Consider the following 27,345-nt stretch of genomic DNA (forward strand, 5'->3'; position numbering starts at 1 on the left):
ATAAAATTAAATTTGCACCAAAGTTCTTCCCTATTCTCCCAGCCTAGGATATTTGGTGCTGTTTTAATAGGTGACTCCCAAGCAGCGGTATATCAAAAGGGGACTGAGTGCAAAAAGCACAAATTCCTGCCTGTGTGTCATTTGGGGCAAAGGAAGCTCACTGTCCTGCACGTATATTTCAGAGACCAGTGTCAGCAGGGGTGGCCTCAGGTCCTGGCCTCAGCCCCTGCTCTCTGGGACTTCTCTTGATAGGTGAAGGGATGAGCAGGGACCTGAGTGAGTGACAGTCAAGTCCACGTGCCAGCACAGCCACCGAGTGAAGGCTTGCTGCAGTGTTACCGGTGTCAGCCCAGGCCCCACACACACAGGACTCTCATTGCTTCCCGGGGAGAGGACCATGCACCTCCCTCTGGTCAGCTGAGCATCCAACTGGGCATGGAGCACTGGCTTTGAACTCCTTCCTGGCAGTGTGATTGAGTGAGCTCCTCCAGACTTTATTATTTTGCAAAAGGTTAATTGTAGCTTTTAATCTTTCCCAGGACTAAATGGGCCCCTTTATAGATTGTGGTTTGCTCTTTCAGCCAAATGTAGCTTCTGAGTCCAGCAGAGAACTGAAGAGAAACCCCTGACCTTTCTCTAACGCCATCGCAGGGCCAGACTGAGGCCAGACAAGTACAACCCGCTGACTGGTTGCTGTTCCAGCGACACACACTGCCTTCATTTGAACAGTCCCAGGGGCAGGGAGAAACGAGGCGGGCCGACCTCTCAGCTGTGGGAGAGAGACACCAGCTCAGTGTCACAGCTCTTTATGCCCACGCCCCTGCGTCATAACAAAATGAAGCTGGGGAAAAACGTGGTAAATTTAGGGTTCCGAATGTTGGAACAGGTGAGCAGGGGACGGCGGGGGGGCGGGGGCCTTGGAGTTCCAGTGCTGACTCAGGGTTGTGTATCTGACTGCTCAGTCTGGAAATTTCACATGCAGCCTAATCCAGGGAGTCAGTCCTGCTCCGGGAGAACTCGGGCCTGCCAACGGTAGAAAAGGTGATTAGGTTTGTGCTCGGAGATTGCCTTTTGCGAGGGAGCCGAGGTTTGAAGTGTTGGGGTAGCTCAGGTAGACTCGGGGCAGAGCAGATTTGAGCCTGCTCAGCATCTCGGTCTGAGCCCAAGGCCAGTCCGCCCAGCTGCCTGTCTAATGCGGGTCCAGCAGCAGTTGCTGTCCCTCCAGGCTCCTTATTTTCTTACTCTGTGCAGCTTTATGCATTCCTACTGCCATTCCTCTCCTTGAGGGAAGTGACCTGGTCTTCCCCTTGCAAGTAATTGCTCAGCTTGTTCCTTTGTGTGTGTCCAGGAGTGCAGCCAGCACGGTGCCTATGGGCTGGGGCTGGGGGACGGCAGCCTGTTTGTGAGTTCTAAGTATTCCATTTCCTCCTCTTGGCTACTTCCTGAATCAGGCTTCATTCATATGCTCAGGCAAGAGACATTTGCTAGTACTAAGATATGCCTTGCTTTCCCTGCCCTGTGCAGTTCGCAGCTCAGTTAATTAAAGCAATCAGTTAACAGGTCCAGTAAGGACAGAAGGTGGCAGAGAAGGGCAGTGCTAAGCAGTCAGATACACAACCCTGAGGGAGAGCTGTCAGCTTTGCTATGACCTGAAGGGTGACAAGGTACTGCCTAGACTGTAGGGCCATGTCATAGGAGGCCACAGCCCAGTCAGTTAGACCTGAAGCCAAGTCCCATCGGTACCAGTCTCCATCAAGAGGCAGATCATTTACTCTGGTATGAGCTTGGTTTGGTTGTAGGAAATTAGCAGAGGTAAATGGCATAATGCACATGAAGTTCCCAGGACATGATATGAGCCTACGTGCCAGGTGCTATTGGGAATATTTATTACTATTTTCAAAACTGCATAAGATTTGTTCCTTCTTGTTGTATGAATTATGCTCCTCAAAGTAATGTCACCATGAAGAAATACTGTGACTTGCATCAAGAATATGAGTTGGGGTGAGTAATCAGAAAGCTAGGATGGAAAAATGGGGGTCCTAGGACTGAGCAGCACACACGTAGCTGGCAGGTGTTGAAGGCAGGGCTGGAACCTGAGCCGCCAGATCCTGCAGAAGTCATGCTAACAGAATGTGGGCTGCCAGGGTGTGTTATCAGCAGTCTTAATACAAAACCAAACATGAGCACGATAGGGTCTCCTAAAGCTGGCAAATGATTATCCACAGCATGGTGCCATCTGAGTCCTGATCATGGGTGGTATCTGTTTGCTGTTTGGCAGCTGTGGACTTTAGCCTCAACTAGGGTCTGTTGAGCAGAATTAAAGGAACATGGCATTTCTGGAAGGACGAGATCTGAAGATGAAAGAAAAGGAAGAAAGAAACCATAGCTGCCAGACATCTGGGGAGATACGGGTGGGAGGAACCCTGGCCTGGGTCATACTGAAGGAACATTGGAGCAAGCTTGTCCCCAGGGAAGGCATAACCTAGGCTTCTTGCCTCTGCTAGAGTACACAGCAGCTAAGGTTTGTGGTTTTGATCTGTGTAGTTAGGCCCAAACTCCTTTCCATTACGTTTCTCTGAATCAGGTTGTCCTGGTATTTGGCGAGCAGAGGCTGGCCTGTGACTGTCAAGAGCTGTCAGCAGAGGGTATGTGCTTACTCATCTCTGAACTGCTAAGTGGAGCCAGAGCTCGGGTGGGGCCTGCTCTTCAGGCTGATCCTGATCCGTAGTAAACCAGCTCCCACAGCATTATGGGGAGGGTTGCCTTTGCTGACCACATACAAGAATTGACCTAGGAACAGAATTGATCTGCAGCTCCTTAGAGGGCACAGGATAATGACAGCATGCCTGACCTGGGCACAGAGCATTGCAGAGCCCAGCTCTCACAGCTTTGATGTACTGTCTTATTTTCCAAATCTGAAAAGCAAAGAAACAAGCTAAAAACTTGATAGAGATTTCTCTGTAAATAAGTGTGTATGTTTGAAGAGAGAAGTACATGTGGAGAAAGTTATTCAGTGGCAGCATCGGGGTTGTTCTTGAAGTGCACATAGAACTTGTCAATAAGCTGAGCACAACTTATTGTGTGCGCCTCTGATCCTGGAACTTGATGGCACAGATCTGAGAATACTGGGTTATTCCCAACACTAGAGAGCTAAGGTTGGAAGTCTTGAGTTTGAGGCTAGACTAGTATACTCTGTCTCAAAAGATGGGCTACATCTGGGCAGGGGTTCTAGGTTATATCCATTCATGGTCCTTGGGCGGTTCCCTAGTTAGGGGAACAGAGACTGTCTCCGACATGAACTCGACGGCTCTTTGACATCCCCCCCCCCCCGGGAGGGGCAGTCCTGCTAAGCCATAGAGGAGGACATTGTAGCCAGTCCCGAAGAGACCTGATAAGCTAGGGTCAGATGGACGGGGAGGAGGACCTCCCCCAACAGTGGACTTAGAGAAGGGCAGGAAGGAGATGAGGGAGGGAGGGTGGGATTGGGAGGGAATGACGGAGGGAGCTACAGCTGGGGTACAAAGCGAATAAACTGTAATTAACATAAAAAAACAAAAATTAAAAAAAGAAAAAAAAAAGAAGAAACCTATCACCAAACTATCACCAAAATAAACATATCCTGGCATGTAACACCTAACGAGTGTTTAAAAAATGTGGCACACGCCTTTATTCTCCGTACTCTGGGAGGCAGAAGCAGGAGGATCTCTGGAGTTTGGCCCCAGCCTGACCCCACATAGTGCGAGCTCGAAAAACAACAACCACCACAACAACAAAAGACAGGGTGGGAGGGTGGAGATGGCTCAGGAAGTAGAACACTTTTGGTGTAAGCAGGAGGACCCTGTCTCTACTGTGTAAAACAACTTTAGACAGAGAGCGCACCTCTGCAGCTCATCCTGAGGGCCAGAGATGGGCAGATCCACGGTTTCTTGGGGCCATTCTAGCTGAACAGCAGATTCCAGGTTCAGTGAGAGACTTTGTCTCAAAATAGAAGGTGAAGATGTGGCTGAGGTATATATCCCAATCTTATGACACACAGAAAGAGAGAGAGGCAGTGAGGGAAGGAAAAAACTATGGGGTTTTGTTTTGTTTTGGGTTTATTTAATTTTATCATTTTACAGCCTGATGCCAGCCCTCTTCCCCTCCCTCCCAGTCCCACCCTCAAGCTCCCCTCCCCCATTCTATTCTCTCCTTAGCGGAGGCTCCTAAAGGATACCAACCCACTGTGGCCCCTCAAATCACAGCAGGACTAAGTGCATCTTTCCCCACTGAGGCCTGACAAGGCACCCCAGCTAGGGGAAAGGGAAGGGGACCCACATGATGACCAAGCTGCTCTTATGCTACGTATGTGTCGGGTGCCTAGGTCCCGCCCATGCATGCTCTTTGGTTGGTGGTTCAGTCTCTGTGAGCCCCCGTGGGCCCAGGTTAGTTGACCCTGTAGGTCTTTTTGTGGTGTGCTTGACTCCTCCAGCCTTCTCAATCCTTTCTCCCTCCTTCCCACAAGACTCCCCGAGCTCCACCTATTTTTTGGCTGTGGGTGTCTGCATCTGTTTCCATCAGTTGTTGCATGAAGCCTCTCTGAAGGCAGTTATGTCAGGCTCCTGTCTGCAAGCACAGCAGAGTATCATTAATAGTGTCAAGTTGGCTCTCTCCTGTGGGGTGGGTCTCAAGTTGTGCCAGTCATTAATTTGCCATTTCCTCAATCTCTGCTCCATCTTTATCCCTACACTTCTTGTAGGTAGGATGAAATTTGGGTTTTATGGGTGGGTTCATGTCCCCCTCCCTCCACTGGTCCCACCTGGCTATAGGAGATGGCAGGTTAAGGCTCCATGTCCCCTGCTGTTAGGGATTTCAGCTCAGGTCACACCATAGACTTCCAGGGGCCTCCCCTGTCTCAGAGATGCTCCCCCACAGATTTTCCTCTCTTGGTCCTCCCCTTCCTACCTCCATCCCCCGGCCCCTCCCAACACCTGCTCCTGCACTCCTTACTTTTCCCTCTCTCATACAGCTCCCTTCTTCCATATACTTCAGATGACTTTTATTTCCTCTTCTGCATGAGATTCAAGCATCCTCCCTTGTACCCTCCTTGGCTTCTTTGGGTCTATGAATTGTAGAATGGTTATCCTGGACTATATGGCTAATAACCACTTATAAGTGAGTACATATCATGTGTGCCTTTCTGGCTCTGGGTTACCTCACTCAGGATGCACTTGCTTGGTGATAATTAAGTCTAACAAGAACAAAAACAGTGTTTGGTTTTGGTATGGTTTGCTTTGTTTTTCCAGACAGAATTTCTCTGTGTAGTTCTGGCTGTCCTGGAACTCACTCTGTAGACCACCCTGGCCTCAAACTCACAGACCTCTGCCTGCCTCTGCCTCCTGACTGCTGGGATTAAATTCGTGCACTATTACCACGCCTGGCTTGAGAATTCATTTTAATGATAAGTGAATTTTATGGTGGTAAAGCAATGGGATATGTGGTCTTCTTTCCCAGAGCCCCCTCCAGCCATCTTTGAAACAGTAAGGTGCTCTGCCTGCCCACTGCTGCTGCAAAAGCCCTTGAAGTGCACAGTGAAGGACCTGTTTGAAGATAAAGTCGTTTTTTTATTAGCCTAACTGAAAAAGCCGGACCGGGGATTGGGGATTGATTTAGCTTAGTGGTAGAGCGCTTGCCTAGCAAGTGCGGGGCCCTGGGTTCTATCCTCAGCTGGCTGGACTGGGGCTGGCGAAATGGCTTAAAGGTACTTGCTGCTATACTTGACAACTTGAGCTCAATCCTCAGTTCCCCGTGGTGGAAGGAGAAGGCCGCCTTCCCCTGCAAATTGTCTTTTGGCCTCCACAGATGCACTAAAGCACCCAAGTAATAAACCAACAGATCAGTCAATCTAAAGACAGCACCAGAATGGAAACCAGGCCCACACCCAGTAATCACAGCACCCAGACTGTGGATGTGCAAGATGAAAAGTTCTGGGCTAGCCTAGACTACGTAAGAAACCTTGTAACAAACAGAAAAAAAAAAAATCCAGACTGGCTCAGTGCTCATTCTCAAGGGAGATTCGGCAGAGAGCCTTGCTCTGTTGTGTGCATAAGACTTGAATGTCTTCTTTTGCTTGTCAACTTTAAGAAAAGTATTGTGTTTTTTGGATAGTGGACATTACCATTCTGCCTCCCCCATTTTTGGTTATCAAACCATACCAAATTATTCCCATTGTTCCCCGGCACTGAGCATCGGGAAGTTAGCACTGCGTTGTGAAGGCCAGTCCTGATATCCAGGGTTCTCACCTCGGCACACTGCGCGCTCTTTTATTTATTTATTATTATTTAATTATTGTTATTGTTATTAATTACAGTGTATTCACTTTGTATCCTCCCTGTACCTTCCTCCCTCCTCCCTTCCCAATCCCACTCTTCCTCTTCCCCACCTGTGTCCTTCTGCCAGTCCATTGATAAGGGAGGTCCTCCTCCCTTCCCTCTGATCCTAGTCTATCAGGTCTCATCAGGAGTAGCTGCATTGTCTTCCTCTGTGGCCTGGTATGGTTGATCCCCCATCAGGGGGAGGTGATCAAAGAACAGGCCAATCAGTTCCTGCCAGAGACAGTCCCTGTCCCCATTACTATGATACCCCACTTGGATACTGAACTGCCATAGGTTACCTCTGTGCAGGGGTTCCAAGCCATCTCCATGAGTGGTCCTTGGCTGGAGTATCAGTCTCAGAAAAGACCCCTGTGTCCAGACTTTTTGGATCTGTTGCTCTCCTTATGGAGCTCCTGTCCTCTCCAGATCTTACTCTCTCCTACTTCTTTCATCAGATTCCCTGCACTCTGCCCAAAGTTTGGCTATGAGTCTCAGCATCTGCCGATACCCTGAAGGTTAGAACCTTTCGGAATCCCTCTGTTGTAGGCTTCTGTCCTGTTCCCTCTTTTCTCCTCCCTATGATGTCCATCCTCTTTGCCTTTCTGAATGGGGATTGAGCATCTTAGCCAGAGTCGTCCTTCCTGATTATCTTCCTTAGGTGTATAGATTTTATTATGTTTATCCTATGTTATATGTCTAATATCTACTGCTCAACCATGTTTGTAGCAGCTTTGTTTGTAATGCCAGAATCTGGAAACAGCTCAGATGCCCCTCAGTTGAGGAATGGATAGAGAAATTGTGGTACATTTACACAATGGAATATTACTGAGCAATAAAAAACAAGGAAATCAGGAAATTTGCAGGTAAATGGTGAGAACTGGAAAAGATCATCTTGAGCAAGGTATCCCAGAGGCAGAAAGATACACAGGGTATATACTCACTCACTGTTCACTCTTATTAATAAAGGGTTTCTCCATCAGGGATGGATGAACGAGATCTACAACTATGATCCAGAAACTTACCATGCGACCTTGACGCACTCAGTCTTCGTCAGGCTGGAGGGTGGAACCCTAAGACTTTCAAAGCCCAACAAAAACATATCCAGGAGGGCAAGCTACAATGAAACAAAGCCAGAGGTCACCTACATCAGCCAGAAAATCTACGACCTCTCAGACAGCAAGGTGAGTCTGGGTGGTTTTGGAAGCAGAGCTTGCATGAATGAATGAAAAGCATCTGGAATCGTGATTGCTATGCTGCACCCCACGCCACGATGTGGTTTAAGGAGCAGTCTGCTCTCCCGAGGCTTCTCAGACAAGCTGGCAATCACTGGACATCTTTTGAAATGCAGGTTGTGGTGCAACAACGTGGAGTGGGACCTGAGAACCTGGGTTTCTTTTTTTCATTTTTCTTTTTCCCAAGACAGGGTTTCTCTGTATAGCCTTGGCTGTCCTGGAACTCAGAGATCTTCCTGCCTTTGCCTCCTGAGTGCTGAGATTGAAGGCGTGTGATACTACTGCCAGCTGAGCCTAGATTTCTATGAGCTTTCAGGGTGGAGCTCTTGTTGGGTCCCCATGGACCACATTCCAGGAGCAAGGGTTCTCTGCACTTACAGTTCTGACATTAAAAGCTAGTTGTGGAGGTAGGGATGCAGGGCTTCTCTGTGTAGCCTTGGCTGTCCTGAACTCACTTGTAGACCAGGCTGGCCTGCAATTCACAGAGATCTGCCTGCCTCTGCTTCCCCAAGTGCTGGGTTTACAGGCATGTTCCATCGCACCCTGCTTGGATCGCTGTGATTTCAAGGCTAGCCTGGGGTACATAGTTTGAGGCCAGGCTGCACTGGACTACATAGGTAGATCCTGCCTCAACCTGTCCTCTTCACATATACCCTAAAAAAGCAACAACAACAACAAAAAACAACACTCAATATTTAGTCTAAAAACTGTGTGTAAATTGTTACTCTACAGGGCATCGGTTCTCTGTTCTTGCAGCTCGTGTGTAAAGTAGTTGCTATATCGATTCATCGTTGAATAGATCCCCAGCGTTGACCTATGCTCCCTGTCTAGACAGAGAGATTCTTTCCTCCCATTTTGAGCGTCACCTGTGCTCACTAACTCAGTCTTCAAGCCTGTTTGATGATAATCAGTTAAATGTTACTACCCTGTAATTCCTGCCTGAGAATGAAAGATATTCATAGCTCTTATGTAGGTCTTCAATATGCACAGTTTTTTTTTTTGTTTGTTTTTTTGAGGAATTTTGAGGAATAAGAAGTCATTTCAAAGAATGCATTCCGGGTTCTACAGTCAGGTTATAGGCAGGTAGTAAGAGTTATTTAACTTCCATCATTTAGTCAAAGGTTTCTGATGTGTGATATTGATGCACAAGGTAGACACTCTCTGGTATGTAAATCGTCAATTGCCTTTCTCTGTAGATTTATCTTGTTCCTAAAAGCTTGGCTCGCAAACGCATCTGGAATAAAAAGTACCCCATTTGTATTGAGCTTGGTCGGCAAGATGACTTTATGTCTAAGGCACAGACAGATAAGGAAACCAGTGAGGAGAAGCCGCCCGCTGAGAAAGAGATGGCAAGCGAAGACCCTAAGAAGACGCCCCAGCCTCTGGAGGGAACAAAATCTAACCAGCGAGACCTGATACTCTATCTGTTTGGGAGAACTGGCCGAGAAAAAGAGGAGTGGTTTAGGAGGTTTATCCTGGCATCCAAGCTGAAGTCAGACCTCAAGAAGCCGTCTGGTATCTCTGGGAGTAAATCAGGTAATAGCATTTGCGCTAAGTGTGTACGAGTTTAAAGGGCTTGTGGGAAGATTGGGAGAGAGTGGCGGCAGGCAGGCAGCCCGCCTGTGGTAGCCCGCCTGTAGTCCGTCACTCCCTGCCACATCGTGTGTTACCATGACGTGTGGGCTTTTTCCAGTAACCACTCGCACCCCTGGTACCAAGGTGTGTGCCAGCATCGGTCTGTTCGCAGGGACGTGCGGCTCGCCTGTGGCGGCACCCTGGGACTCCCTTTTCTTGACGCTCTCCTAAAAGCAGCTCCAGGAGGCCCTAGTCTGAAGAAAGTGGCAGGAGTAGAGTGTGGTGGTACACACCTTTAACCTCAGGATTGGGGGATTAGTGGCAGGCGGATCTCTGTGAGTGAGAAGCTAGCCTGGTCTATGTAGTGAGCTCCAGGCCAGGCTACATGGTGAGAGCCCTGCCTATGCTACTGAGCATTGCCAGTCAAGGCAGGCGCCACCGTGCTCAGCTGGATTTGCTTTTCCTATTGATTTATTTATTTAGTCACTTTACAGCCTGAACGCAGCCTCCTCCCTCCTCTCCTTCCAGTCCCACTCTTAGACACCCCCCCTTCTTAGGGAACAGGAGGACCCCATGGGTACCGAGCCACCCTGGGACATCTACCTGCAGCAGGATTGAGTGCATCCTCTCCCACTGAGGCCAGACAAGGCAGCCCAGCTAAGGGAAAGGGAGGGAAAGGGAAGCATCAGAGTCAGAGAAAGCCCCTACTCCCATTGTTAGGGGACCCACATGATGACCAAGCTACACATATGCTACATATGTGTAGGAGACCTAGAGCTAGCCCACACATCTTCTTTGGTTGGTGGTTCAGTCTCTGTGAGGCCCGATGGGCCCAGGTTAGTTGACTCTGTAGGTTTTCTTGTGGTGTCCTTGACCCCTCTGGCTCCCTCAGTCCTCTCTCCCATCTTCCACAAAACTCTCTGAGCTCGGCCGTTAGGGGTCCTCCAGGTGGCTCAGTGGCTTAGCTGGCTAAGGCTCCCGTCTCGTATTTGTTTTTAATGACTTCCACTTACGGCATAACAAAGTCAATGGTAATAGCCAGGAATATGGGAGGCTCGGTACCTACTTTACACTGAAATCAAGCGAGCCTGCACTCTGACACTGCTAGCAATACCTGGTTAGCAGGGGCTACCTTAAAACCCTGTAAATGGAGATGGAACTTAGATCAATGGGTGAGGAATGTACTGTATTTCAAAGCTGCCTGAACAGTGGCTGCTGTTATCAGCTGTGAAGGTGACCCTGGTGGTGCATCTCCAAGACCAGGCACCTCTGTAAACGCCACGTGAGAGAAGTCTTGTGGTTGACTCCGGTCTGTCCTCTCTCTCAGGGATGCTATCGCTTGGAGACATAACATAGGTTTCTCTTGCAACTCACAGTGCAGGTTCTGGTTCTGGAGGCCAAAATAAGGATGGAGATTCCAAATCTCTAGCACTCAGTTTCTTTCTATAGTCAGAAGTGGTTGCCGGAGAAACGGAACCTGGAGAGATCAGGGAAGCCATGAGGTCCCCTGGCACAATTCCAGCATTTCAAGGGCCAGCCATGAAATTTACAGAGTGGTAACAGCTCCTATGCTCTGTCCCACCCCAAGCAAAGAAGCTGCTCCTTTGGGCAGGGAACAATAGCCATGCCATAGTCAGATTCTTATCACCTCCTTGGACTGGGGGGGAGGGGTGCTCTTGGTTCTGTCTTTTTAAAAAAAAAAACTGTTGCTTATTTATTAACTAAACGCTAGAGTTTATTTAGACTGCACTGCATTTTCTACTAAAGTCCTTTTATTTAAAAAAGGAGAGGGAAATAGAGCATTGTACTGACATTTAAAAATAATATTAAACCTTAAAGTGGTTTGAGAATGATAAAGGATTATAAAAAGTTTGAATTCTAGGCAAAAACCTCAGGTGCTCAGTCCTGGAAATAATTTAGCTAAAAAAAAAAAAAACAAACAAAAAACAAAAAAACCCACTAAGTTAATGTAGCTTTCTTTGTGTGACCAGAGAGAGAGCTGCAGTTCAGAGAGCTGGAACCTGGCAATGTCAGTGATTGGTTGCATGTTGACCTCTCTGCTCTTAACTTTGCTCTCACAGTAAACCTGAGTGAACGGTCAGTTGGTGTCAGGCACTCCCCATGCTAAAAACTGTCTATTGCAACAGGTTAAACTGAACCTGGGGTCACCGTTGAAGCACTTGACAGGCTCCTGCCATTCCCTCCACCCACACTTCCTGTCCCCTGTGTGTCTTCCTCGTGGAACTTCCCTGAATCTTGCTTCTTGATATGTTGTTCTCAGTCTGGATGACTCTTCTGCCAGGGCAAGGAAAATGGCTTCTCTTTCCTTGAAAGACAGTTCAGGTGTCCCTGGTGGGGTGTCCGTGAGATGCCGGGTCAGCAGCTCTTGGCAATGCTTGCCACAGGTGATTGTGACTTATCTTCTCACGTGTCTGACTTCAAGGGCAGGGATTCAGCTTGTTCCCCTGGTTAGCATGGAACAGGTCCAGAGGTGGTTTCTGATGAGTAGTCTGTTGAATGAAAGATGGCATCTTTGGAGTGCCCTGAGCTGTGGGTGAACAATTCATTATCTTCCTGTCCACCCACCCTTTACCCTGTTAGCATTCTCAGGTCTACCCTGACTGGAGGGCACACTGGCACTGTGCTTTGTGTTTTGCATTTTCCTAAAAGATCACTGGAAGCAAAGAAAAAGTTAGCCACCTGGCATACTGTACTGCCTGCCTTCCAAAATTACCTTGGAGAAGAATAAAAATGATTCTAAAAATCATCTGTTGTTAGAGCAGAAGGTATTTTCCAGGGTAATGCTTTTTTAATCATTTGTTGGCATTTTAGCTGCTTTTCCATTTAACTCGTGGACATTTAGTTTATTCCTGCCTTCTTCTTCTCATTGGTATTAATAGCCATCACTTCTTACCCCAGGGCCATTGCCCACCCACAGCAGACACAGCAGTCCCTCGGGCCACCTGACCCATAGCCGCAGCAGCAGCAAAGGCAGCATGGATGAGATGATGTCCCAGCCAAAACAGAAGGAGCTGGTGGGCAGCGTGCGACAGAAGATGCTTCTAGACTACAGTGTGTACATGGGCAGGTGTGTGCCCCAGGATGACCGAAGCCCCCACAGGAGCCCTGTGCAGAGTGCGGAGAGCAGCCCCACAGCGGGGAAGAAGGTAAAGCTGCTCGGCCTGGGGCCTTTCTGCTTTTCTTAAACTTAACCTTCTGTGTGTTTTAAGAACAGGATTTGGAGACATGGTGATGAGCTGGACAGGCATGGAAAGGCATGTGTTCTCAGAGCTCATGTTCCGGGGGATGGCACAAAGGATGCATTGGGTGGCAGGAAGAGCGGAAGCTGGGTAAAGGAATGGAGGAAGGTTCCACTACTGTTTGTGTTGTCTGGGTCTCCTTGAGGGGGTGGTCAGTGAGCCAAATGCACACGCTAGGAGAACATTACAGAAGGGGCCCCACCGCTGCAAGCTTCCACAGCAGGAATGCAGTTGGGATACTCAAGAGTTAGGGTGGGCAGCAAACAAGGACAGGGAGGGAGGTGGCAGATGTAGTGGGGTGAGCAGAGCCTTTTCAGATCTGCTCTGAGAGAGATGGGAGGTCCTGGGAGAGTTTGAACACAGAGTGCCACTGTTCTACACTGGAGTCTAAGTGACTCTCCATGGAGAAAGGCTGCGGGAAGGAGAAGCCGGTGAGAAGCAGTGGAGGGTGGGTGATAGTGGGTAGTTGGGAGAGGAATTAGCTGGATTTGTAGATGGACACCTGTGGGCTATGAGCGAAAAGGAAGCAGGGGCGATGCCTAGTTTTTGTACCTGAGCAACAGGCTCTAGGTAGGAAGGTCACAGTCGCTGGTAATAGAGGTCCAATGCTGAGCAGTCATAGGCGGTCCTCTGTTTTGTCATTGCTTTTGAAGATTTGTCAATGAGAACAAGTCCACAGACAGGAGGCCTCTAGCACAGGCCTCTGCTGTACTCCACCGTTTTCAGGCCCCTACCAGCAGAGCACCCAGCCTCTTGTCATGGTGAGTCAGTAGTTTTGAACCTCTTGTCATGTGGTATCTTCCTCTGATGCCTTTGGCTGCTCCTTGGTTTAGCTGCTTTGTTGATTCTCTTCTATGTGACCCTGTTAGCTTGAAGCCCATGTGCCTCTGCTGGCCTCCAGCTCAGTGCTTCCACACACACTGAATCACCAGCTCTGGTGGAAGCAGACCTCCCTGGAGGCTGGAGCAGGTGATGTCAGCTCTTCTAGAAGTGTCCTGTTTGCCTGTGCCATCTCCCTCTTCCCCACATTCCATTTATCTGGGGACATCAGTTGTCTGGTTTTCATCAAACCCAAGATCAGAGAACTGTGTGTTGCAGGTGCTAGTTTTTAAACTCTATTTGGGTTTCCTTAATGCCTGTACCTCCCTTCCAGTCTCCCAAGCCCTAACCCTAGGTAGGAGAGAAGGGACAGGGGACCTTCTCTTTAGACTTAGACCTCTTTAGACTTACCTTCAGCTGGTTAGGGTCATTGGGTTCTTTGGGAAAATGCCAATCTCAGTTGTCAGCTATCCAGCAATACCAGCAGCCTTCTTTCTCTGTCTGTCTCCTCGACTTCTCTCTTTCTCCCTCAGCATCCCTCAAAGCATCTCTTAAAGCATTTTCTCTCTCTCCTCTCTGTGCTCTGGTATTTATTCCCCCTCAGAGACCTCAGAATCAAACTAATTGCAGTTGGCAAAGACCACGCCCCTCTCTGAGGCACAGGAGGCAATTATCAACTGTGGATAAGCTTGAAAGCAGCTCCATTTCTCACACTTGTTATTAAAACAAAAACCTGTTTACATAACTGAGTTTTAAAGAAACCAAACTTCTACTACATGTCCCCCATTTTTTATTTAAAAATGGCTTTTTTTCTAACATTAATAAACTATATACAATAAGAATAATTACGAGAATTATCAGGTAAGAATTACACTTACTATGTCTAGTCCATTTGTATTTGGAATCCTTTGAAAAAGTATTCCACTCTCTATCCTATCCTGGTGAGTTCAAAGTTCTATACCTAAATCATTTTCTTGTAACTTGCATTTGTTAATCTAGAAACATCTTTTTAGACCTAAAACATCATCTTGGTTCCTAAAAACTAAGGGTTTTATGTCTTTAATCTTTTTTTTGTTTGTTTTTTTTTTTTTTTTTTTTTTTTGTCTTTAATCTTAATAAGGAAAACTGTAAGGCTCTGACTATGTAGTCTTCAACCCCATCAGAGACTTGAGAAGGAAATAATATTACCTAAGTATGTAGAAAGTGTAGAGCAAGCAGCTTCCGGAACTATAGAAATGACAAGAGACAGCTGACTGCCTAGGCAGGCACCACAGGTTTCTCTGTGTCATTGGGGCATCTAATCTTCAGCCTACCGCCCCAGAACATCTGACAGACTTTTCTGTCAAGCAGGAATTTTGAAGGACTGACCACTTAGTCTCTGCAAAGTTGGGCAATTTCCCAGTGTCCTGCTTGTCAACAGTTTGGACAGCCTGCTGTTAGCAGTTGAAGTAGGTAGGGTGCATGTTTTTTCTATTAGTCTCAAACTCCTGGAATAATGACTCATAAGACTCAAAATATACTTACAAATACCTAGGCCATATAGCTAGGCTCTTTTCTGACTAGCTCATAACTTAAGATAGCTCATTTATACTGGTCTAGGTTCTGCCACGTGGCTGGTTACCTCTGCTCAGGTACCATGTGTTCATTTTTCTCATATCTTCCCAGGAAAATCTCCCATGCTTGGCTCTCTCCCAGAATCCTTTCTGCCTACTGGATGTCCCACCTTCTATTCTACTACTACCTATAAGACTATAAGGTTTTTTTTTTTTAGTTGAAAGGTAATTTCATCTATACAATACACAAGACATTCTCTACAATTGTTTCTTTAAAAAACCAAAAGTAGCCTGGTGGTGGTAACACAGACCTTTAATCCCAGCACTCAGGATGCAGAGGCAGGAGAATCTCTGAGTTCAAGGCCAGCCTGGTCTACAGAGCTAGTTCCAGGGTAGCCAAGGCTACACAGAGAAACCCTGTCTTAAAGAAAACAAAAAACAACCAACCAATCAAACAAACACTAAAAAACCATAGTGGTCATAGATGGCTCAGTGGCTATAGCACTTGCTGTATAATCTTGATGACTCAAGCCAGATACCCAGAACCCACTTCAAAAGCTTCAGCTCAAGAGTGGGACCCCAAGCCTTGTTAATTTAATGACTGCTATGCTTCCTACTACCAAACCACATTAGAGTTCTGGAATAAGGTCCAGGTGTTAGTCCTAGTTGTGAAACAAACAGCTCCCGAGGTAGTCGCTTCAAACAATAGTCACTATTTATTTTCTGAACTAATTTGTAATTTCATTGGGGGCAGCAGGTAAGGACTTCTGGCTGCTCTGTGCAGGGTCACTTGGGGGAGCTGTACAGGAGGCTGAGGATGATCCACTGCTGTGGTAGTTTGAATAGGAATGGCCCACATAAACTCATGCTTTTGAATGCTTAGCCTGTGGGAAATGGCACGTTTAAGAGGTGTGGCCTTGTTGAAGGAAGTGTGTCACTGTTGGGGTGGGCTTTGAGGTCTCCTATGCTCAAGCTACACTCAGTGTAGCACACAGTCTCTTGCTAAACTTCCATCTTGTGAAAAGGAATTAAGGAACAGTTTAGGTCCAGATATGGTGGTACATATCTTTAATCCCAGCACTCAGGAGACTGAGGCATGCAGATCTCTGAGTTGAAGTTCAACTGGTCAGAACAGCCAAGCTTAGGCAATGAAGGAAACTATGGAAAACAGAAAGCTGGTTAAGATGTAATTGAACAAGCAGCAGACCTTGACAGCTTTGGCCAAGTGATTCTGGCTTTAAAATCATGGATAGAAGAAAGGGGTTATGGACCCTTTTTCCATGATTAAGGAAAGCTACAGAGGCCAGGCATGTGGGTAGGGGCAGGTCCCTGCATAGAAGGCCAGAGAGTCCATTGTATGAAGCTGTGAAGGTGACACCTGAATTGCCTTAGAGCCCCCAAGAGGTTAGAGATGCCAGAGCCATGAGATACCTGCCAAAGAAAGCTGATACCAGGGACTGGAGCCAACCCAAGAGAAAGAAGTGTGTTGCAATCAACAAAACTAAAAGGAGTTAGAGATCTGAAGACCATTTTGACATCAGATATGGAGATGCAGAGTTTGGAGTTTGTACAGCTGGTTTTCAGTCTTGCTTTGTTCCAGTATTTCCTCACTATGTTGGCTTTCCTACATTTTGGAATGGTAATATATATCCTGTGTCATTATATTTTAGAAGTATGTAATAGGGAATTACAGTTAAGAGATTGCATGAATCTCAGAACAGACTTTGAGCTTTGGATTTTTAGACAGTGGGACTAAATTGGACTAAATGCATTTTGCGTTGTGTTATGGTTACGAGCCTGTGGGGACCAGGGAGTGGATGTGGTGGTTTGAAGAGGAATGGCCCCCACAAACTCATGTGTTTGAATGCTTGGCCCAAAGGGAGTAGAATTATTAGGGGGTGTGGCCTTTTGGAATGGGTGTGGCCTCGTTGGAGGAACAATGTCACTGTGGGTGGACTTTGATGTCCTATGCACAAGCTACGCCCAGTGTGGCACAGCCTCCTGCTGCCTGCAGATCAGGATGTGCAACTCGGAGCTCCTTCCAGCACCGTGTCTGCCTACATGCCGCCATGCTTCTCACCATGACGATAATGGACTAAACCTCCGAAGCTGTAAGCCAGCCCCAGTTAAATGCTTTCCTTTGTAAGAGTTGCCATGGACATGCTGTCTCTTCACAGCAATGAAACCCCAATTAAGACAACTGCCAGGGGAATGTGTCCTCTCTTGGAGGGCAGGTAGATACTGGTTGTTGAATAGAGTGCAGCCAGGACTGAAGGCTGGAGGCCTCAGTTCTCATGTGGCTTAGGCTTCAGGCAAGCATTCCTAGGGATGGATGGAGGCAGCAGGTATCCTGGTGCTGTTCATCAGGGCAGTCATGGACGCTCCCATGTCTGGTCAGGGAGAAGGGCATGGGATTTGCCCTTCCCAGGGGAAAGCTTGTTAGGTGGAAAATGAGCTCTGCCGTGGTGCTCCTGTATTGCTCTACAAGTCAGCAGAGCTGAAGCTGTGCCAGTTTGATGTTAATTTTGTGATTTGAGCAAACGATGCTAACCCTATGAAATACCAACCTGGTTCCAAGAATCAGAAAACATTTGTTCCTCCTCCCCATTTCTCTGCTGCCGTCATTCACTCCCAGCCCAGGTGCCCGGAGTCTCTTAGCTGCTGCCTGTGTGTATCATTTCCTCTTCTGTGTTACTCGAGGCTTAGCACCCTATGGATATTCTTTGAGCTCTGCTGGTCCATTCACAAATACTTTCTGGAAATTCCCCTCTGTCTATTCATTGACTTCATGCTCATCTTTTTAAACAGATGTAGAGACCTTTCATTTGTATTGCCGAATGCTAAGTGTCTTAGACTGCTGCTCAGGGGTTCAGGGGGCCAGGGTTAGGCCTCTGGAGCTCAGGGTCTGAACCAGCATTAAAAACACCAGAAGTCTAACTAATGAACACAGGCTAGCCTCCTATGTGAAACAGCTGTAAACATTACTAGCAGTTACCCTCACCCATAATAATTAAAAACAAGATCAAAAGACTTCTATATAGAAACAACTTGGAAGCTATTAAACTGCATTTGAGTTATAAAATGCCACTGGTTTCTAGATGCTTGATGTCTGGTTTTAGGTGATTTAAGTCATAACTCAGAAAATCTTTTAAAAATGTCTCCAGGTGGGATAATACTGCTTCTGGTTTGAGTGTGTCGGGAGGGGACACCTGCAGGTTAGCTGGACCAGACTTGAGGCCAGGAGGTTATGGGTTCCGTGTGCCCTGGAGTTGGCTGCTGGGAGAGAAGACTGCCAGGGCAGCAGTGTGTGCACACCCTCCAGGGTGAGGTGCAGTGAGGTGCCCTCGGGGCGTGGGAGGCCTTTTCATGGAGGACTGAGGGAATCTGAGACACTGCAGGCTGCTCCAGGGTGGAGAGCCCTGCTGTCATTGTCGCTCAGGGTTGTGGATTCTATTTTTGACCTACTATCTGTGAGCTGGGTTACAGGACAGTAGCACCTGTGTTTCAGGGGATAAGAATTATATGACTAAGAATCAGTTAGAGGGGCTGGAGAGATGGCTCAGAGGTTAAGAGGACCCGGGTTCAAGTCCCAACACCCATATGGCAGCTCACAAACATCTGTAGCTTCTGTTCCAGGGGATCTGACACCCTCACATTGACATACGTGCAGGCAAAACATCAATGTACGTAAAATAAATTATTTTTTTAAAAAAAGCATGGGGTTGAAACCAGGAAACCTAGAGCTGGCAGAGCTTTCCAAGGCTGCCCTTTTTCAAGTGGGTTTTTCAAACATAGAAAACTGGAAGTGGAAAATGCTTATTATAAGTTTTAAAATGTGAAGCAATATGTCCAATTTAAAAATAAAAATTTAAAGGAGACAGAAATGCCAAGAAAAATCAACAAGAAAAAGAATAGTCTTTATTTTTTTAACCTTTTTAGATGTATTTAGTGTGTCTACATGTATGTGCAAGCCCCTGTGCCATGCCATGGAAACAGGAGAATGACTTTCAGTAGTCAGTTCTCTTTTTGTACCATGAGAGTCCCAGGGATAAACTTAGGCCATAGTGGGGGGTGGTGGCATATACCTTTAATGCCAGCACTTGGGAGGCAGATCTCTGTGAGTTTGAGGCCAGTCTGGTCTACATAGTGCATTTCAGCACAACCAGAGCTGCATAGTGAGACCCCATCTCAAACAAACAAACAAATGATCAAACAAACAAAAACTCAGGTCACTGGCAGGCTAAGTCATCTCACTGGCTCAAGAATAGTCTTTTTAATAAATGATGTGGGAACAACCTAATATCCAGGCAAAAGAATGAAGCCTCACACTCCATGCAGAATTAGCTCACATGATTGCAGACCTCAAGGTAAACTCTATAAACTGTAAAGCACATAACAAAAGTAAATCTTAGATGGGGTTAGGGGAAACCTCATTAGCAGTTCATGGGGTTACAGATCAGTGACTCTAGCACACAGAAGACTGAGAAGAACATGAGTTTAAGGCTGCCTAAAGCATAAGGATGCAAAAGAAAAAGAAATACAGCCCCTACTAAGACAACATAAACAAACAACCAAGGAAAAGTAAGCTGGGCTCCACCCTAATTCCAGCCTTTGGTGCCATAAACAGTACCATTAAGAACATTGAGAGAGGGCTGACCAGATGGCTGGTGGGCACAGGTGCCTGCTACCAAACCTGATGACCTGAGTTCAATCCCAGAACTCCCATGGTGGAGAAGAGCCACTCCCATAGACAAAATGTAATAAAAACAAAATTTCAAGTTAAAAAAAATTAGGGGCTGGAGAGATGGCTCAGTGGTTAAGAGCACATACTGCTCTTCCAGAGGTCCTGACTTTGCTTCTCAGCACCCATATCAAGGTGACTCACAACTGCCTGTAACTCCAACTCCAAGGGACCTGACACCCTCTTCTGGCCTTCGTAGGTATCGGCACATGTGTGCCACACACTTATACAGACACACATAGATGCACAAAAATAAAAATAAATCTTTGAAAGATAGTTTACAGAGTGGGAGAAAAACATTTGCAAATTGTTTCTCTAAAATGGGGCTAATACCCAAAATATATAAAGGAGTTTAATCCCAGTACTCAGGGAGGCAGAGGCAGGCTGATCATTGGGCTTTCAAGGCCAGCCTCGTCTACAAAGCAAGACCAGGACAGCCAAGGCCACACAGAGAAACCCTGTCTTGAAAACTAAACAAACAAACAAAGTATGAAAAAAAAAACTGCGTAAAGGGGTATAGGGAGATGGCCCACTCAGTAAGTGTCTGCTTTATGAGGATCTGAGTTTGGATCCCCGGCGCCATCAGCAAGCCCTGAGCTGGGCAGGCAGAGACAAGGAGACCCCTGCAGCTCAGTGGCCAGCCAGCTTTAGCTGGTAGGCTCCAGGTTCTGTGAGACTTGTCTCAAAAGAATAGTCTGAGGACCAGCGAGAGCTCGGCGGTCAAAAGTGCACGCTGCTTTTACAGGGGACTGATTCAGTTCCCAGCACCCACATCAGGTGGACCACAGTCTTAATTCCAGGGCCTGGGGATCTTGTGCACTCTCTTGGCTTCAGTCAGTAACTGACTCATGTGTACCTAACCCAGCCCCGCCCCCACTCAGAAATAAGTCTCTATAAACCAACAAAGTGGAAAAGAGCTCAAGACTCCCATTGTTGACCCCTGGGCTCGACATGTGCACGTATGTGCACACATCTGCACATAGACGCATGTCCCACGTACACACACAAAGGACAAAGGCAAGTGCAAAGAGGACTGGAACGAAAGCTCAGTTGCTAACATGATGACATGAATTTAACCGTCAGAACCCACAGAAAACCAGATGTGGTGGCACATGCTTGTAATCCCAGCAGGGAGGAGATAGAGACAGGTGGATTCTGAGCTCACTGACCACTCTGGCCTACTCAGTGTGTCTCAGATCCCAAAGAGAGACCCTATTTCAAAAAAACAAGGAGGGCAGCCTAAGGGGAAACATCCAAAGTGGACCTCTGGTCTTCACACACATACACATGGACAAACGGATGGATGGATGGATGGACGGATGGATGGATGGATGGACGGACGGACGGACAGACGGACGGACGGACGGACGGACGGACGGATGGATGGATGGATGGATGGATGGGCGGACGTGAACACCCAGACAATGGGTCAGGGGACTGGAGCGATGGCTCAGCAGCTAAGAACAACGTCTGCTCTTCCAGAGGACCTAGGTTCAAGTCCCAGCACCACATGTGGCTCACAGCTGCCTGTCGCTCCATTCCCAGAGCATCCAGCGCCCTCTCCGGCTCTCCAGGTAGCAGATGTGCACATGGTGCACAGACATGCGCGTAGGCGAAACACTCCTACACACAAAAACACATTTTTAAAATGGGTCAAGGGTCTGGATAGACATTTCAAAGGAAAACGTGTGGCTGGGAGATATCTCCATACAGAGTGCATACTGCTCTTGCAGAGGACCCAAGTTCAAGTCTCAGTGCTGACAACTACTTGTAACTCCAGTGCCAGGGGAATCCAATACCTTTGGCTTTCCAGGGTTCTGGCTTCTTTGGGCACCTGCACTCAAACCTCACACACACACACACACACACACACACACACACACACACACACACACACTTTTTAAAATAGTCAGGGTTGTTACACAAAGAACCCCTGTCGTGGGGGTTGGTAGGGAGTCTTAAAAACAAAAGTATTGATACATTGGTCAGGCATGGTACCATGGCCCTATAATCCTGACACTTAGAAGATGGAGACAAGAGAATCAGAAGTCAAGGTCCATCCTCAGCAAAATGAGTACAAGGCTAGCCTGGACTACATGACACTGTCGCATAAAACTGGGGGGAGGGGCAAGGTGAGATGGAGGAGAGCTAGACATGGTCTCACTATGTGGCTCTGGCTGGCCTGGGACTTGCTATAAAGACCAGGCTGTCCTTTAACTCATAGAGATCTGCCTGCCTCTGCTTCCCGAGTGCTGAGTTTAAAGGCACGTGCTTTTTTTTTTTTTTTTTTTTTCAATTATTGTTACACTGGAAAAGGACTAAAACTGGGCTTGGTGGTGTGGCTCTGTAATTCTAGTGCTCAGGAGACTGAAGTGAGGGGATTGCCAGTTTGAAGTCGTCTTGGGCGATATAGTGAGGCCGTATCTTTAAAAATATGAGTGGGGCTTAAAGAAAATACAGTGAAAATGTTTCCGTTCTATCTGGGAAGGGACATCACGTGTGTGTTCTTCAGTGAATATGCATTGCTTTAAAATCAGGGGACACAAGCACACACGTGTGAAGAGAGTGTCCCGCCGTGTCTGCTTCTGAACCAGGTGACAACGTGTGCCACTGTGAGACAGCAGCCACGCGTGACCCCACACATGAGCAATCAATTTGCTCTCTCTTTTGGTAGAGAGGCATCCCCGGCCTCCCACAAAACTTAGTACATCTGTGCCACATTGAGTACAAGTTGATTTAAATACAATATCCCCAAGAGCTTTACAGACAGTCTCGGTGGCCTTGCTCCTGCTTCGGAACATTGGCCTTCCCAAACATTGTCTTTGGAAGCCGTGCTTGGGAGGTTACCCTTCCTAACCGCGTGGAGGGAGGAGGCCGCGCAATGAATATTCGCCTCACATCTCTCCCTGCAGCCACAGAGCCATAGCGGGAAGTGTGCACATTTGTTCTTTCAGCTTTAAATTTTTATGACAGTCCTTGGGAATGCATTCTAGCAGCCCGTGGGGGCCAGGTGTCATTCGTAAAGCCCTTTTGATGCACGGTCGGTGTTCTGCGGCTCTCGTGTTTGCCTTTGTTCCCCGTGCCTCGGTGCCGAGCCTGCTTTAGACGCAGGAGCTGGTACAGAAGAAAAGCAACCTCCCTGTCAGTTTCTTCAGACGTTTTGCCATGTCGTGTGCCACTGGCTTGGACGTCACTGTGCAATAGCCTTTGTTTCTTGCTGCCTTTTTGTGGAACTTGTTTCCTGTGAGAATGAGCATTGTAAAGAAGAGTGATACAGGGCACGTGCCCCCTCCTGAGGAAGGAAGAACAGCCTCCTCTTTTGTGTCGCCGGCGAGACTGGAAGTGATGCGGGGCTGGCGTGGGTAGTGGTTTGTCATTGCCTGAGTGGCCGGGGGGTCCTGTATCTGTTACCCTTGGCCTGAAGATGATAGCACAAGGCATGGGGGGTGGTGAGCACACACCCTCACGCATGCACGCACACACGCACAAACGCCTGTGGCATGGTTAAGAAACTGCAGGTGCCAGCTTCCATCCTCCGTCCAGATCTTGGAGGTGGAAGATGTCTCGGTTAATGTCCAAGGACATGCCCCTAGGGAAGTACACATGGAGTTTTCTAGAGTGAGGTAGTGCCATGTCTTCTAAAGCGGAAGGATCAGCACGTGGCAGTTTTAAACAAGGGTGTTTTAAAAACCTTAATGAATGTGTATGTATGTGTCTGTGTGAGTGAATGTCACATGTGTGGGGTGCCTGTGGAGGCCAGAAGAGGGTGTCAGGTGGTGTTGGCAGTGTTTATGAGCCACCGCTGGGAGATGAGAAAGCTCATCCTCTGGAGAGCAGCAAGTGCTCTACCACTGAGCTGCCCCTCCAGCCCCTGTTTGCATTTAATGAGTCACTGACACCCATAAGGAAGACCTTGGCAATCATCTAGATTGAAAGAAGTCTAGAACATGTCCTAGACCTGATGTGTTAAGTGGAAAATGAGAGTGAGCCCCTACTCTCCAGTTCCCAAAGCTGGCACAGCTGAGACGTGGCACGGGGGCTGAGCAGTCTGTTGGCTTCACACCAGACTCTGTGTGTGGCTCACACGATCAGACCCTCATCCAGGCTTCACAACTGTTGCATGACATAAGCCGAGGGGGTTCTCACAACCAGTCAGACCTTCCCTTCAAGGTTGATCCTTGGCACCTGGTGACTTGTGTGCCGTACCACTGGCCTAGGCCCATAGGCGGACCAGTTGGCTACACAGAGCAGGTCATGGTGGCACATCCGAACAAGCACAAGGCATGAAGGAGAAGAGCATGGACCCTGTGCGATCATTATGTGTGGAGCCCAGACGTGTTTGTATTAATCACATAGAAAGTGTGAGCCGTCCTTAGGCCTCCGCACGTCTAGATACTGTGAGCTTTCCTTTCAAGAGCATGCTTCTCTGCATGAGGCTGTAGTCTAGTTCAGATAGCTCCACAAACGTCCCTGTCGTCGGCAGGACACTCATGCCCTCCCTCCTCGTGACAGAGTAAGCAGAGAACTAGAGTCAGGCTTCATTCAGTCATGAAGTAGAGATCTTTGATGCCTCAGATGGAAACAGGGTTCCCGTCTTTCTGGGGTATTGTGATGTGCAAACTTGGTCTCTGAAGGAGTCTGTCATCGGCCTGTGTACACCCATGGTCAGCAGTGCAAGTGCTGCCACCTTTGTAAGTGCTCAGCCCACCAGAACATGCTCGCCATCAAACCTCACAGTCCCCTTATAGCTGCTGCTGCTGCTTCCCCCCCTCCATCCCCACGTCTGACCCACAGTAGGCCAGATTCCATAGTCTAGCAACTAGCCCAGGAAGTTGGAGACAGATTTGCTCAACCACTGGTTTCAGACAGATTGTGTGTGGGTAGAAGGGTGGGCATGAGGGTGTTTGTTAGGTTGGGGTTGGGGCAAACGTGTACTGAGAGCCACCCTCTCATCTAGCCTAGGTATGTGGTTCCTGCCCTCCTCTTCATCACATGCTGAGAGAGGAGGGCTTTGCAAACTCCTGACGCTGCTAAGTTCAGGGTCTCAGCAGCACGACAATGCAAATATCTGTATTTTTAAGTACCTCAAGAATATCTTAACCTTGCAGGGATCGGGCTGAACTTGAGTCCTGGCCATTGGGAAACTCATTTCCTCCTGGATGAGGATGGGCTTGACAATTGCAGGCCCAAGCCTTAGATGGGAGAAAGATAGGCAGGCTTTGATGACAGCTCATGGGCATCAAGTTAGTTGGGCGGGGAGTGTGGGCAGAGCAGGTTTTCTGAGCTAGTGCCTTAGAGTTAGCTGGATCATGGACTGGCAGAAGCAGAACATAGACAAAGAGGAGGTTGCAGCTGTGACAGCCGATTTTGTTTCTCCTTTTCTCACTCACCAGTATAATGTGGGACTTGTAATTTATAGGGAAGATGCACAAGTCATGTGTTCTGTTTCTACAGGAGGGGCCCTCAGAGGCTTTATGAAAATAAGCACCTGTCTGAGTCTCCAGTTTTCTGACAGCTAATTTCCTTTTCTTCTGCTAGTTGCCAGAGGCCCCACCCTCTGAGGAGGAAGAGCAGGAAGCCTGGGTGAATGCCTTGCTTGGAAGAATATTTTGGGACTTCTTAGGCGAGAAATACTGGTCTGATGTGGTGTCGAAGAAAATCCAGATGAAACTGAGCAAAATTAAGGTATCGCTTTTTATATGAGAGGCCTCTGATTCCCCACCTCTTCATTTCTGGACGTTCTGTCCCCTTAGGCCTGAAGCAGAAACACACCTTGATTTAAGCACACCACTCACACAGAGCACATCTAACCTGGGTTACACACTGACTGTGATCTGTGACTAAGTATCTGGGGCCTGAGTCAACTGATGGGTCACTTCTTCTGCTGTTGCTGTCCTCTCTAGCTGGTCCTCTGGAGCTTGTTTCAGAAAATAGGAACTCCTGCAGCTGACCTGTCTCTGAGTTAGAGACAGCTTAAACTGTCCATCTATTTTCACAGTGGGCCAAGCCACATGGAAATTTTGAATGACATAGGACCCTTCCCTAGCTGCTCTCCTTCCTCAGCTAGGACAGTTAGTGCTCACTCTAATTGTGTCTGCTGCTGACCTTTGCTTTAGACCAGATGTCTCTTTGTGATGGGCTCTCTTTTTGCTAAAGTAACACGCCTGGTGCTAGGCCAGGCCCGCTTGGGAGTAAGTTTAAGCTAACTAAAGATTCCTCATGACTGTCTAAAGGACATACTTGCCTCGGGAAGTTCCTGAGATGCAAGTCTTTGGCCTGCTGAAGGGCCAGCCAGGGAAGAGCGCTTTGGTCTCTTAAGTCCTGTGATCAGTAGCTTATGTCAAGGCTCTTTTGGGCCCTAGATTGCTTTGAGAAGCAGAAACTGTGGATCATTTTCCTAGAAGAATGATCACTGGCATAGGACTTGGCATGTGCTCTCAGGGAGTTCAAGGTCTCCCGGTCAAGAAAACTTCAGACTAAGATAAACTTAGGGTTGAAGAAAGATGTAGGATACAAAGCAGCTTCAGTCTGATTTTGGTGCTTGCTCTGGACAAAGAACAGAATGGTTTTCAGCTTGGCTGAGCCATGACAAACTCTGTGTGCTTTCTACAGATCAATCTCTGCCCTTCCTCAGCTCTCCAGCAAAGAGAGGCTGCCTTCTGACCTGTAGAAACTTTTAGAGCAAGGCTTGGGGAGGACCCTTTGACAAGTGTCAGCCAGGTAGTCCTCAGGGTAGGCTGAGGGTTGACCTGTCCTGCTGGCCAGAGGCAGTGGGGACTGTAATCATCAGTGTCCCTCCTTGTTGGGGGATGAGATGTCAGCAGCCACCTCCAGCGCACTTGACCCTTTGTCACCTTGGAAACGACAGAGGCTGGAGTCTGGGGTCAAGGCACAAAGAGGGGCTGTCCCTGCTCCTTTCTCTGAGATTGGGAGGCGCCGCTTCCCTGCAGCAAGAAGAGAACAGGGCATGCCTGAGTTCCGGACAGCTGCTCACCAGTCACAGAAGCGTGGAGAGGCTGTCCCAGCATCCTCCTAACCAGGAGTGAGAGGTCATGGTGCCTCTTCCCTGGTGGAGTGATGAAGGCTCCCCCATTTTGGAGGAAGTCTAGGGAAGTCTTCTGCTCCTGTTACTCCCAAAAGCACTTAGAGTCCACCAGCTTAAGCTGCTTTTTATGGTCAGAAGTTAGACGTGGTTAAGATCCAGCAGTGCCCCAGGTCAGGCTTGGAGGGTTTTGTCCCTTCTCTTACTGCTCCTCCCCTCATCCCCACCCTGTTCTGATCTGCTGCTGAAGACCAGAGGGGACCCAGATAGAGGAGCAAATGGACAGAAGGGTAATGCCAAGTTCTACAATCTCGGATTGCCGCTGTTGGCATGTTGTTGACTCATGTCAGCCAGAGTTGCATTTGGTACCTAGATGTGGGTTTAAAGCCAGTAGAGTTTTGGGGCTGGAGAGGTGGCTCAGCAGTTAAGAGCACTGGCTGCTCTTCCAAAGGTCCTGGGTTCATCACCCACATTGCAGCTCACAACTGTCTGTAACTTCAGGTCAAGGTTATCTGACACCTTCACATAGACATATGTGTAAGCAAAACAACAATGCACATAAAATTAAAAATAAAAAAGCAAAAGAGTTTCTCCCCCAACAGCAAGTGAACTCTTTATCTTGGCCCCTACTGCTCACATACATCTTTGGGAAGCTCGTGCCCACCAGCAGATGCTGTCATGGCACACAGCCTGATGCTCATCCACAAACAAGAACATATCCCACACACCTGACTGTTTGGTCCCTAGTTGAGTTTACTTAGGAGGGTGAGAAA

At 47.9% G+C, this 27,345-nt stretch overlaps 1 protein-coding gene across 2 annotated transcripts in view; it reads left to right on the forward strand.

The window, feature by feature from the left end:
• The window catches only part of Tex2 (testis expressed 2), a 110,699-nt gene that overhangs the window by 54,449 nt on the left and 28,905 nt on the right, over window positions 1-27,345 (forward strand). For both annotated transcript variants that reach the window (XM_021634279.2, XM_021634281.2), the window contains exons 3-6: window positions 7,331-7,531; window positions 8,779-9,118; window positions 12,077-12,324; window positions 25,069-25,215. In XM_021634279.2, the coding sequence (XP_021489954.1) occupies window positions 7,331-7,531; window positions 8,779-9,118; window positions 12,077-12,324; window positions 25,069-25,215 (936 nt within the window). The remainder of the gene's footprint in view (window positions 1-7,330; window positions 7,532-8,778; window positions 9,119-12,076; window positions 12,325-25,068; window positions 25,216-27,345) is intronic.

The sequence above is a fragment of the Meriones unguiculatus genome, chromosome 7 (assembly GCF_030254825.1).
Source record: "Meriones unguiculatus strain TT.TT164.6M chromosome 7, Bangor_MerUng_6.1, whole genome shotgun sequence".
In the NCBI taxonomy this organism is placed as follows: domain Eukaryota; kingdom Metazoa; phylum Chordata; class Mammalia; order Rodentia; family Muridae; genus Meriones; species Meriones unguiculatus.